This window comes from Canis lupus, chromosome 19, assembly GCF_048164855.1.
Source record: "Canis lupus baileyi chromosome 19, mCanLup2.hap1, whole genome shotgun sequence".
In the NCBI taxonomy this organism is placed as follows: Eukaryota; Metazoa; Chordata; class Mammalia; order Carnivora; family Canidae; genus Canis; species Canis lupus.
Window position 1 is genome coordinate 14,333,311 of NC_132856.1, and position 12,432 is coordinate 14,345,742.

General features: G+C 38.6%; 1 protein-coding gene across 11 annotated transcripts in view; it reads right to left on the minus strand.

Annotated features, from left to right (window-relative positions):
* Positions 1-2,888: 2,888 nt before the first annotated feature.
* The window catches only part of ITPR1 (inositol 1,4,5-trisphosphate receptor type 1), a 319,204-nt gene continuing 309,660 nt past the window's right edge, over positions 2,889-12,432 (minus strand). For 6 of the 11 annotated variants that reach the window (XM_072785304.1, XM_072785307.1, XM_072785308.1 and 3 more), the window contains 2 exons: positions 12,206-12,367; positions 2,889-3,046 (listed from right to left, as the gene is read on the minus strand). In XM_072785304.1, coding sequence (XP_072641405.1) covers positions 2,909-3,046; positions 12,206-12,367 — 300 coding nt within the window. In that variant the 3' untranslated portion in view covers positions 2,889-2,908. Of the gene's footprint in view, positions 3,047-3,264; positions 4,604-12,205; positions 12,368-12,432 lie in introns of those variants that run through there. The other 5 variants (XM_072785311.1, XM_072785310.1, XM_072785309.1 and 2 more) reach the window with 1 other exon arrangement.

The window sequence follows — 12,432 nt, forward strand, 5'->3', positions numbered from 1 at the left end:
TCCAGACTTAAAGGCTATGGTTCTGAGTTGCCTTTAGGTTGCAAGAATTGCCCATGTGGTATATAAATGCCAAAGAAGAAAAAAAAAATGTTATAATCATAATTGTCTTCATGTATAATCGCCATCATAGCTCTTCCCTGTAGATAACTGAGGAGGCCTAATAGTCGTTTTGAGCTGCAGCCACCCACAAAAACCACACACATGGCATTTTACTCAAAACCTTACTTTAACCACTACTTTGTGATGCAAAACTGGTGGAATTTTGGGTACTTTCTGTAAAATTGAAATCTTTAAGGGGGTTTTCCAACATTCTGGTTGATTGTTAGCAAATTATCAGTATAATGAACAAGAGCAAAGTAGGGTTTGCTAATAAACACCTACTTCTATGGTAGGATAGGATGCCAGTCATCTGTATCTGAATGTTTTCACTTGGAAGAAGCCACCTTGAGAGAACAGATTCTCCTTTTTGAAAAACGCAGTTAAGTAAGAAGTACTATAGGAGATTTGTAGTTGTAAAAGAGATTTTTGGAGCTTATCATTGCCACAGTTTTCAGTCTTGATGAAGTGTTCATATTCAGTACTTTCTAATTTGTGGATCCACTTGTAAAAGGGATTTGAAAAGCAAAGCAAATCAATTTGCATTGGAGGACAAAATGCAATTCTCCATAAGAACTTTCTGTGAAGGGGAAACTGTTGTGGGAAACCGATTTCTGATGAGATACTATAGCCCCATTCTGGAAGGCAGGTAGCAACTGGGAAGAATGCTCCCTGTATTTGGCTAAGTCAGGAGACCTTTGTTTATTCTGGAGCCAAGTCCTGAGGCCAGTTGCTTTGCATCTTTAAGTCTTAATTTTTTTTTCTCTTTTTTTAAATCTCAACACGAGGCTCGAACTCATGACCCTGAGATCAAGTCACATGCTCTCCCACCTGAACCAGCCAGGCGCCCCTCTAAGTCTCTATTTCTTATGTTTAAAATTAGTTTCACTCCTACTGTATGGTTTGGTAGATGGAGCACATTATCTCAAGAGCCTTCTGTAGGAGCCCTTTGTGATATTCTGTCTTATGTAAAGGTGACTTTTATTTGTCATATAATTTTACCTTCTATCAAGCACTTATTTTGTTCTCTGAAAATCTGTAAAAACATTATTTTAGCAAAACCAGCTCTACTTCTAGAAGTATGTAGTTAGGCCCCTCTTGTATTTAGTATTTTTGAAGGAGTAAATTTCCATCTATGTAGCCCAGAAGTCAGCCTTAAAATAACTGCTAGAAACTTTCAGGCTATTTCTCATTCATGCATTATCATGCTAAGTAGGACCGTAGACCATCCTCAGTATGAGGATAGAAAAATCTAGAATTGAGTTTTTAACAGGTTAATTCCTTTGTTTACTGTGAAGATCTTGATAATTTCCCACTAGCACATAAATAAAGCTTTGTTTAGTTTGCTCTACTGCATAGACCATGTTGGTTAGCTTCCAGAAATAAAATATGCTTGCTTTATAATTTATGTGAGGAAATATTTAAATAGGATGAAAGAGCAGTTTTTATAGGACCCAAATCAAGCAATCCATTTTCAGAAAGTACAACCAAATAAAAAATTGGCTGAGTGAAGAACAATGAATAAGAAGCATGAACTTGGAAACAAACCAATTAAGTTGAATCGAATTTTTAAAGAATGAAATAAAAGAAGTTGTATTTTGTACGTGTGTGGGGTGAGTAGAGACAGATATAGTTCTAAGAAAAATTGTATGGGATGGACTATCATTTAAAGCTTTAGGACCTGTCAAAGAGTAGAAGCTTTCTTTGTAGGGGAAAAGGAGGTTTATCATTACAGTTTTATATACAGAAGTAGTAAAGGGCAAGATATTATAAATGTTAGAAAAGAGGAATGGAATTTCTCAGACCCTTTAACAAATGGTTTAGGTAAGGAAATTGGGAAAATCTTGGAATTTGGATTGGTGCTAAAGCAAACTTTTAAAACTAAAGCCAAAAAGACTTTCTTGCGTATTAGCATTCTATTACCACATTTGTTACTCAGCTTGATAACACCAGGCGACTTTGAAAGTGATGTGGACCTCCATCCTTGAAATAGAAGTGTTGAAAAAGCAATGTCTGGAGAAAGGTGAAATCACAATTACACATCAAAGGCTACAGAAGTTTTAACTTCAAATTTTATGTTTCAATTATACTAACTTTGTGTTCACACCCAAACTCCAAGGGTAGAATCTGCCACATATAGGGTGGGGTGGCATTCCAATTCCATTTCTTTTCTGCTGAAGCTGGCAAACTGAATAAAGATTTATATCTTAAGTGACAGGATTCAGATGAAACATGACAAACCTGTAAACGCTGCAACCTGGACACGTCAGTGCAGAACTTTCCAGTGAACTGGATGGGACTGGGGAGACAAACCACACACATTGCCATGGTGTGTTGGGCAGCATGACAGATCAAAGAGAAACCCAAGGAAGCACAAATCCTTGCTGGCTGAAGCACATGTGGTGGGCTTCGGCATAGATTGCTATTTTGTTTTTAGATTCAAGTGTGTGTCCATCTTGGGTCAGCCTTATTATAGAAAAATTTTGTGAAAATACACTGCACTGGCTGGAAAATTATTCATTTGTTTTTTAAAGTTATCAAATTTATAAAGTAGAAGCATTGGTTATAAAACCAGTCATTTAACTGGAATTCAGTCCTGACCTAGTTCCCAACATTGGGTGGTAATTATTCTTATTTACCAAGCTCAGAGAGAATCAGTATTAAAAGAGCAACCAGGCAGGCATTGCTTTGAGGAGGGAACAAGTTTTACTACCTTTGGATAGATGAGTTAACTTTGTGAAACATTTCTGACTGCCTGTCTTGCTGAAGGACTCCAACCACTGGACATGAAGGAAAACAAACTGCAACAGTTTTATTGCAGACAGCAAGTCAAAGCCCCCCATTCCTGGGAAAGCACAGGAGGCAGGAGCTTCAGCAGCACCCACTCCTGACTCGACCATGGATGCCCTGGCGCTCGCTGTTCAGGACGGTCTGGTTGGCAGTCACTCATCTAGAAGAATGAATGAACATCATATTAAACACTCCCTGGTATTTGTTCAAGTAAATCTCCTCTGAGTTCTTGCTAATCAAGTAAGCATTTTCTGAATTAATCTGGTAACCAAACCAGTTGCACTTTAAATTGGTCCCAAAGAAAATATGTAATTAATTGGAATAGCTGTTAAGACACAAAGAAATGCCAAAAATGAAAGCCACCAGTCCACCACTGTATATTCTGCATCATTAAATATTTATTTTTATATATGCATTTACAAACTTTACTCATTTCAGAACTCTGCTTTCAGTACATTTTTAAACTTTTTTTTTTTTTTTTGCAGAGATTCTCTTGTAAAATGAGATCCATATACAAAACTAGGCAACAGATATAAAAGTTTCCTTTCATACTTTTCATCCATCAAGGAAATAAATCATGTGACAAGGAAAAAAAAAACCAAAACGTGGCTCTTTCACAAGAATAACATGTCAGTGTTCAACTATGAGTTCTAATGGGATAGATCATATTTCATCTTTATATGGATGTATATAGTTTAATACTTCTTAGCTACTGTAGCATGTTGGTTCAGATGAAGAAAAAATCAACTCTACTGTTCGGACTAGATAATCTAGACACCATCCATTATTCATTTCCTTATAATGTGACACCAAAATTCACCTTGGAGATGACACTGATTGGCCAGCAGTCTTTTATTCCAAATGTTGCATAAAAAGTTCCCTTTCAAAAATTCATTAACTTCGCAAGCTAAAGTCTGAGCTTCTAATTTAGCTCTCCTACTTAAAGAGTTTAAATGATCAGGTCAGAAGCTTAAAATTATCTTTGAAACTAAAGTTGCTTTTCTTAAAATGAATGCTGACTTGGAGCACTGTCACTATTAGACAGAGGTGCTTAATGCCACTAGCAACGAAAAACAGTATCACCACAGTAAATAAGTATATGGTACAAAATGCCCAGGGGCAGGAAACTCACTATTAATATGATTTTGGCAGCAGCATCATTTGATATTTAACCATTTATTACATAGTATTAACACACCAGCTTCAAAGATGTGCACTCCCATTAGGACACTCAGGAGTTACAAATTCATTGTGATTGCATAATTTGTATTGCACAGTTTTATAAAAAACATAAATACTGGCTATTCTAGTTTTAAATACAAAATACATGTCATATACTTTTAAATCTATAATCTGGTTCAAGTGCAAATCAGGTGCTTTCTTTAGTCCTTCCAAAAAAGGCATTTTTAATATTTTTGGCACAAATGAAATTTCATTATGCCAACAATTCTAATTACAATACATATATCCAAACCTTTAGAGTAGCAATCATATACATACAGTATAAAACTGATTATTTACAAATGTACTATGCATTAATGTAATCTTTGTGGGTGAATCAGAACTAATTAGCCATACCCACACTAATAATAATTAAAAAAGGTACAGGAGATTCCTTTATTTCATTTGCTTATGCTGGTTGCTGTGGGTTGACATTCATATGAGGAGGATGTCCTAGAAGACCAATTCTTTGTTTCTGCTTCCTTTGTTCTGTCATCTGGAAAGTTAAAAAGTTTCATCATTAGACCCAGACACTTCCTGTACGTCAGATCATATACTGAACCATAGATTTACCTCTGTGGTTATGGTTTATACTGAAACCCACTTTCTACAAATAGTGTACCGTCACTAAATCAAACACACACAACTTCAAAAGGGACATCTTCCTAGGCAGAATGGGGAATTCTGTGACCTACTCATGCAATGTGGCATTCAGAAGTATTGCTCACTATTTGTTTCATAAAGAAACAAAAAACAGTCAAAGCACAGGATTCTTGATTGTTTCTCAAATCCATTTCCAAATGATTTAAAAGCTCATTGGAAAATGGTGGCTTTGTGTGGTGCTAACAGCACACCAAACTATCAAGAGAAGCAGTGTGTTTAGAATCCTAGGTTTGAGAGGGACTATGTCCATGGTCTTCAGGGGGTCCCGATTCCATTACTCAATGATTCTAGAGTAATTCTGGTTTCAGAGGAAAAATGATGTAGCACATTTCGGAAGATGAGGAATGTCCTCACATGTCCCTGAGATCTAGAGTGACTAAAGGTCATAGACAATGCTTTAGGTACTCAGTGGGGTCTGTTCTTTGCCACCCATACACACAGGACTGCTTTGGGTCAGGAAAGACCATTTCCTAAGACTGGTCAAATGAAAAAGCGCTTTCAAAACCCCAAACAAGAGGTTGTTATTATTTGGCTGCTGAACTAAATCACTTCTTGTATTGATGGGTAGCTAGCTCTGTTCTAGGTATTTTTAGGACACATTTAGTTCTCTGCATTAACAGTTTTCGTAACCAGTTGGTCCTGGCTCTGGATTTGATGCTGGGCATTTAAGCCAATTAATATAAAATATATATTAGGTAAAATTATTGTCTACAAGTGGCCTAAGGTCCTGCATGTAGATTTTTGGTTTCCTAAAATCAGAGAGGAATTAGGTATCCTTGTAAATAGAATGTAGGCTTTGGCATCAGACCCATTTCTTTACGGTTCTATGCTACTTAGCTTCTCAAAGTCTGTTTCTTTACTCACACAATTAGGATGATAATTCCTATCTCATAGGGGGAGAATAGAACAGAGATATATGTAAATTCTTTGCTAGAGTGTCACATAGTAGATGCTTAAATCTCAGTTTTCACTTGGACTAATTTTTGGTACAAAATATCCTGAGAACATAAGAATAACTTACCTAGGTTCAATTTTAAAGTGGTTACTTATTCAAAACATAGTTTTTCTTTTAAATCAAAATACTATTTTTAGGCTCCTGTGAAATACCTTCTGTTATAATTTAGAAGAGAATTTACAAGGAGTGAATATTCCAGAAGGTAGCTTTTTATAAAGAATTGAATTAAAACATTACAGCTAGCCTCTCAAGTTTCCGTAGATGAATGACAAATCTTCTAAGTAAGTGTTACACACTACACTATACTTCACAGAGTCAGCTGAGAAAAGAGAACCTAATTTGACATGTGGGATAAATTCACAACTAGATTACAGTGTAATCTGTAATTCATTGATCTTACTGTCTGGTACTTCAGATACTTAGCTCAGATCCACCTCCCTCCCCCAGCTGACGGACACAGGGACAGACACACTCTCTCTCTCACTCTTCCCTTGGTAGTTAACCCTGAGAGGGAATCCAGTACAACACAACGAAGCTTAACAATCACAAGCATTCTAATGGATTTAGGAATGGGGCGGAGGGGCTCAACCCCTCCTGAAGGCTACTTTATTTAAATACTTTGATTTAAAGTTACTGAGGTCTTTCAACTGTCAAAATTAGTTACTAAAACCTTTTCTGTAATTTTTCTATAAATAACTACTTGCATTTGAGATGGCCTTTTATATTTGCATCTGTTCATGCCTGTTGGTTAGGTCAGCTTTTAACTTTGCGAGATATTGACTATTCAGTCATTCTTTTAAATAGAAAAGCTTCTACAACAGTATTTTTTATAACAAATGAGTCTTTACCTGATAGCACACCTCCTTTTCCCTTCAATGGCCATCACCTGACACCTCACTGCTGCTCCTAACTTTCTAGGTTTGCCTTTCTAACATTCTGCCCGCCCCCTCCCCATCTCCTAAACCTTAAAATTCCCTATTGATGTAGGTTAGTTGCCAAATTCTTTGCTCAGGCAGTCCTATTCCTGGTAATTTCAAGTACCTAGTATATACCTAATTTTGTTTTCTATTTCTGTAGAATAGTGGTTCTTAAACTTTGGCATAGGCCAGAATCACACAGAAGATTAAAACAGATCAAAGGGCCTACAAACAGTTTCTGATTCAGTAGGCCTAGGGTAGGGCCCATTAATTTGCATTTCCAACAAGTAACAAGTGAGGTTTATGTTGCTGGTCTGGGATCACACTGCTTCTCTAGAAGCAGTGATTATCTTGGAAATATGTCAAAGATCACTTCAAGTCTATTTTCACATTCTTAAACACAAAAGTATTTTGGATACATATATCATTTTTCTCAAGGTTAAGATCTTGGAGAAGACTATCTATAGTTGAGCACATAGTAGGCATACAAATCTGTCTGAATTCTGTTTTGATCAACCACAGCCTTTTAGACAGAATGGCTGTCATTTAAGTGACTAATAAGTGAGAAGGAATAGGGCAATTGCTAAAGGCTTTAGCCCTTTGACAGTGGTCATCATCCAATTATGATTATAAGGAAACAAAAACAAAAGCCCTAAGGCCTAACTCTGGTCTGTAAAAAACCAAGGTCAACAGTGCTGGCCAGTTAGGTTTCCCTGGCCCATTAGTGCATAGTCTCATATAAGTTCTGGTTTTCTGAGCTCAATTCTACTACCTACTTAAATAATTCACACACAAACAATGTGTGTGTGTGTGTGTGTGTGTGTGTGTGTAAAGCCTTATTTGTGTATTACCTGTTGCTGTTACCTTTATCAAAGCAAACAATGACTAGAGTGAACCTTCATATTCTCACATCATATTCTCTCTGGACATTTGAAACAAAATTGACTTAAAAATATCCCTCAGATTCTGATCAAAGTAACTATATTCAAAATGTGAATACTGAAAAATCTATTTTGAATAGTGTGAAGTGTCTTATTTGTATTAGATACATTTACAATCTTCAAAATTCCCATTTAGCTAAAGGATAAACATTCGAAGCAGTACTCTTCTTCATGTCTACATGAATATAAAAATTAGCTTGAAATTTAGCGTTCCTACTTTTGGCTCGGTCTTAACAAGAAGCAAAGACTATTGTAGCTTTACAAATCAGATGCAGCCAAACATGGGAAAGACCTTTCATGAAAACACGAAGGGTAGGAAGCAAATGAACGCATTTTCCTCTCCCAGTCCTGGCCTCCAACGACGGAAGGCAGGCAAAGGAAGGACTGCTTGTCAGCAGCACACGGATGCCACGATCTGGTTTCTAACAGATCAAGGATCTGAAAAACTGCTTTCCTGTCATAGCCAGGTCTTGGTTACTCAGATTCTACAAAGCCAGGAAACTCTAAAATCAGCTGTGTTTCTAACAATGAGCCTAAAATACTAAGAAAAAAACCTCACAACTCTGAGGAACACTGACGTTGACTTATTGTCAATGTACTTGTTCACACTCTGCGTTGATCCCTAATATTCTGTTCCTCTCTGTTTCACCTGGTAGGCTTGTCCTCAAACTTTGCAATCCAGCTCTTGTAGTACCATCTCTGAGGCTTCTGTGGCATAACCCAAATTCTCTCCCAACCATCAGGTTGACTAAATTGCTTTCCTCCTTTCACAGTCTATTCACACCACCATTACATACTTACAGGGTTGAATTCTAAGTTAGCCGTTTACTGATTTGTTTCCCACGCTAGACTATCAGGTATAGAAAGGGAACAGGTTCTATTCATCTCTGTAACCCCAGTACCTAGGGCTGCACCTCACCAATCTGTTTCACAAGTGGTGGTTCAAAGAATGAACGGAATCAACCAGAACATAGTGCCATTCCTGGAGCATGCCATGCGTTTTCATGCCTTTGCTCATGCTGATTCCTTTCCTGGGATGCCCCCTACTGCATTCCTCTGCCAGCTCAGAAGTCACCTACTTGTAAGACTACATCATGTACAGGCTCTACTCCTTTCTTACTCCAAGCCACACACAGGACTAAATGCCGCCTCCTCTGTGCTCCATCAAGCTCTATTCATGTCTCGAGTGGGATGCACAACTTTTCACACTGCATCATACTGTTAGGTCTATTTTCTTGTCTTTCTTACTAGCTTATGGGACCCTAGAGGGCGGTTGTTACCTTCGTCCCCCTTTGTGGTTCCAGAACAGTGTAAGGAACAATATTCCATTTTCCAACCATAGGCAATTATTCTAATCTTTTGTTATCCCTCCCTTCCTTAAGCAGTTAATGTTCGCAAGGTAACTGTCTTGCATGAAAAGTGCCAAACACTAGAACGTGCTAATGTGATCTAAATTTTCAAGCGCTTTTTGTATTCCTAATAACACGTCAGGGTCACTGTCCCAGAGGAAGCCAGTAACATTTTCAATAAAGTGAAGCCTCTCGATATTTGCTCTTTTGCGTTATGAAGAAAACATGCACAAAAAAAAAAAAAAATGTAGGTTCTTACATCAGTTCTCCTCCTTGGAATAAGAATGTAAGAGAATCATATTTAGTATTCAGAACCTCTTGGGAGGGGAAACTTCAAGATGAGGTGCACCATTAACACTTAGACTAGCAATTCTAATCAATTGTTCTTGGCAATAGTAGGAAAAGTGACACCACCAACTAGGTTTTTAACTTTTGTCCTAGACAACAAGTTTTTCTCCTTAAATTGGTATTTTAAGAAAACAACCACCAAAGTGGTCAGTAGCAGCACAGATTAAAACCAAAGACATTCACATTTAAACTATCATTGCCCCATTATGCTTTTTGGACCAGAAGATTGAAAAAAATATCTCAGTGATGAAGCAATTTGTGTGTTTCCCAGTACTTCTAACAGTGAATGCTATTCTTTCATAGCAGTTTTTAAAAATATCTATCATAGAGTTTCTTGCTCATTAATCATTTGTAGGCTTTTATTTTTTAATTCAAAAAATTGTTTTCTTCAGAGGGCAGGAATTCTTACAATTGCCATTTAAGAACCAGCAACTCTCTAACATATCTGCATAATTTTTTATGCAGAACAAATTAAGATATGTTTATGATTGTTACTACACCAAATTTAATAAAATTCAAAATTTTTCAGTAAGTCAATTCTTAAATGCCCTTAAAGGTTTGTTAAAGGTTACATAATCAAAAGAAAATGCTGACTAATTCCTTTTGAAAGAAACACATTTCCCCAATAAAAGCAGCTGTGCTGAATTTTTCCTGGGCACCTAAAAACCTCAGCAAATCAGTCCTGGTAAAGGCACTTGAGAATATATTACTGGTTTTCTCATACTTCTTTTTAGCTTACAACATCTTCCAAGAAAAAATGGTTCACATTCATTCACAGGGGAAGGGCTTTTGGTCCAACTGCCAACTTGGAGACAAAGAATATAAGGGCCAGAACCAAGCAGTTTAAATCACAGCTTTAATGTCATTAATGAACACTAGTCCCTATGTATGAAGTTTTACATATTTTGTTTAAGCAAAATTTAGGCTTAGCAGAAACAAATTCTACCTTGGATTTTGAAAATGCCAAGTTTCTTTTATGCCTAGCTGTGTAAAATGGCCATGAAGGTATCCTCCACGGTGCTTAAGTGTGTGGGGCAACTTTGTAAACTACAAAGCTCTTTAAAAAAAAAAAAAAAAAGTAAGATTGTAAACAGTCAACCTGAAAGGCAAACAGGGTAAGGTGACAAAACAAATAAAAACAAAAATATATACAGCATACAAAAATCCAAGCCACACAGGAGGATCAGGAGTTCCAGCCCTGACATTGTCCTAGAGAGTGAAACACACTTCCTAAGAGCCTTCCATGCACCTCAGTACCCTCATGGAGACAATGAGGGAGTGAGGCTCACATTTGTGGTCTTGGATGCCCTCCTTCACCTCAGATGCCTTCTGCGAATTCCTCAACTCACCTCACCCCTGTGACCATTTTAATGAGAGCTCAACAGTTCTTTTACTGAAGTCTGTATTAGATCAGTTTCTGTAAGGCTTTTAAAAATCTCTGATTTAACTAAGATTTGTGTAGCCACAGCCCTCTCAAAAGGGAGACAGGAACTAAAGCACTGCTGAAGGTGTTAAGAAGTTCACCTGGCTCTCCAGAGGGGCATAGAGAAGCAGCTGCAGCTGTACTCAACGAACAGGTTAGTTCTCTGGAACATTTGGCAGGTGTGTCACAGAAAGGGTAAAAAGTTACTAAGATAATAAGAGCGATCTAGTTAGATACTTATTAGCTTTACTCATTCAGGTTATTCATTTTAAGGGGCCACCAAGCTCAGTGCTATAGACAGCATTCATAAAGAAGACTTTCTTTTGTCATTAGTCTTATCTATTTGCATCTTAATACAAGTGAAAGAAAACTGTGAGGCCCAATGGTAGCTGGGGGCATAATAGTCTGGAATAATTTAGTTGGCAAAGAAACAGAATTCAAAGTAGGATCATTACATTGCTCTGCAGACCATCTCCAAGAAGAGCTTATTCCAGATGGGGTGTTCACTAGTTATGTACCTAAGAGTAGAAAATCCCCCATGGGTAGGCCTTGCAACTTACCTGCAGGGCAGCCCTGCCTGATACCTCTTGCTGTGCAAAATTTATAATCTTGTGTATGGAGTTGACTAAAAACCCATATGGGATGCTGACCTGGTCCCATGTCTGTGCCAGGTGACCCCCGTCAGCTCCGGCACAGCACCTGCACCTGCCCACCAGTGGGCCTGCCAGCCCTGGACGCATAGCTCACCTCACCTCGTGTGTGGCGTCCCGTCACCACATCCCTGCCTGGCGCTGGTGTGTGCGCTTTTGTTCCCTCAGAAGGGGCTAGGAGGAGGAAGTACATAGGGTTTGGTACAAATCTCCCCCTCCTCCTTCAGTGCCTTAAAGGGGCAAGTGTCTGCCGTAGGGACAGGGAGCAGGATGGAGCAGTGCTTCTGTAGCCTGGTCAGCTCTTGGGGAGCAGGGGTTGGTCTCTGTTTGTGGTTTTGTCCCCAGCACCTGGCGTGATGCCTGGCCTGTGACAGCCGCTCAGTAAGGATCTGGCCACCGAATGAACTAAAGTATGGTTTTTCCCGGGATGTTGAACTTAAATATCTTGAGTGAAGAGTTGATAGATTTGAGGGCTAGAAAGCAAAGCTAGAAATAGCTTTTAATCTGACAGTAGGTAAAGTAAAAGAGTATGGCTTTATGGGTGGTGTTTTCTGTACAGCACTTCACTGAAGTCATTTGCATTCTCCCTTTTTCTGGTTTTGTTTTTCATATGAAAACCTCGTACCAGCAGCACTGAAAGCAGTGCTACCGGCTTCTCCTGTAAAAGTGCAGTGAAGGGGAACTGGCGGGGAGACAGGGAGACCCGGGCAGTTTTACCCTCTCTGCCTCAGGCCCCTTTTCTGCCTCCATGCGAGGGAAACGTCAGCATTTTAACACGAGCACTGCTGCTTCTGCCCCCATCGAATCTGGTGTGTTTGTGTTTAGGGGGCAGATGGGGCATCTGTTCTTTACCTGATCCTTTAGTTCTGACAGCTGGCCGGAAAGGTTAGTGACAAGCTTCATGGTGGACTCCAGCTTCTCCTGCAGGTTCCTCAGCTCATTCTGCTCCCCTTCAGAGTCGCTGCTGACCAAGGACATGGCTCTCATCCTGGGAAACCAGTCCAGGTTTCTTTCCTAAAAATCCACATTAAAAAAAAGAAAAAAGAAAGTCATTTCTAGGAGTCAAGAAAGGCAGTCCT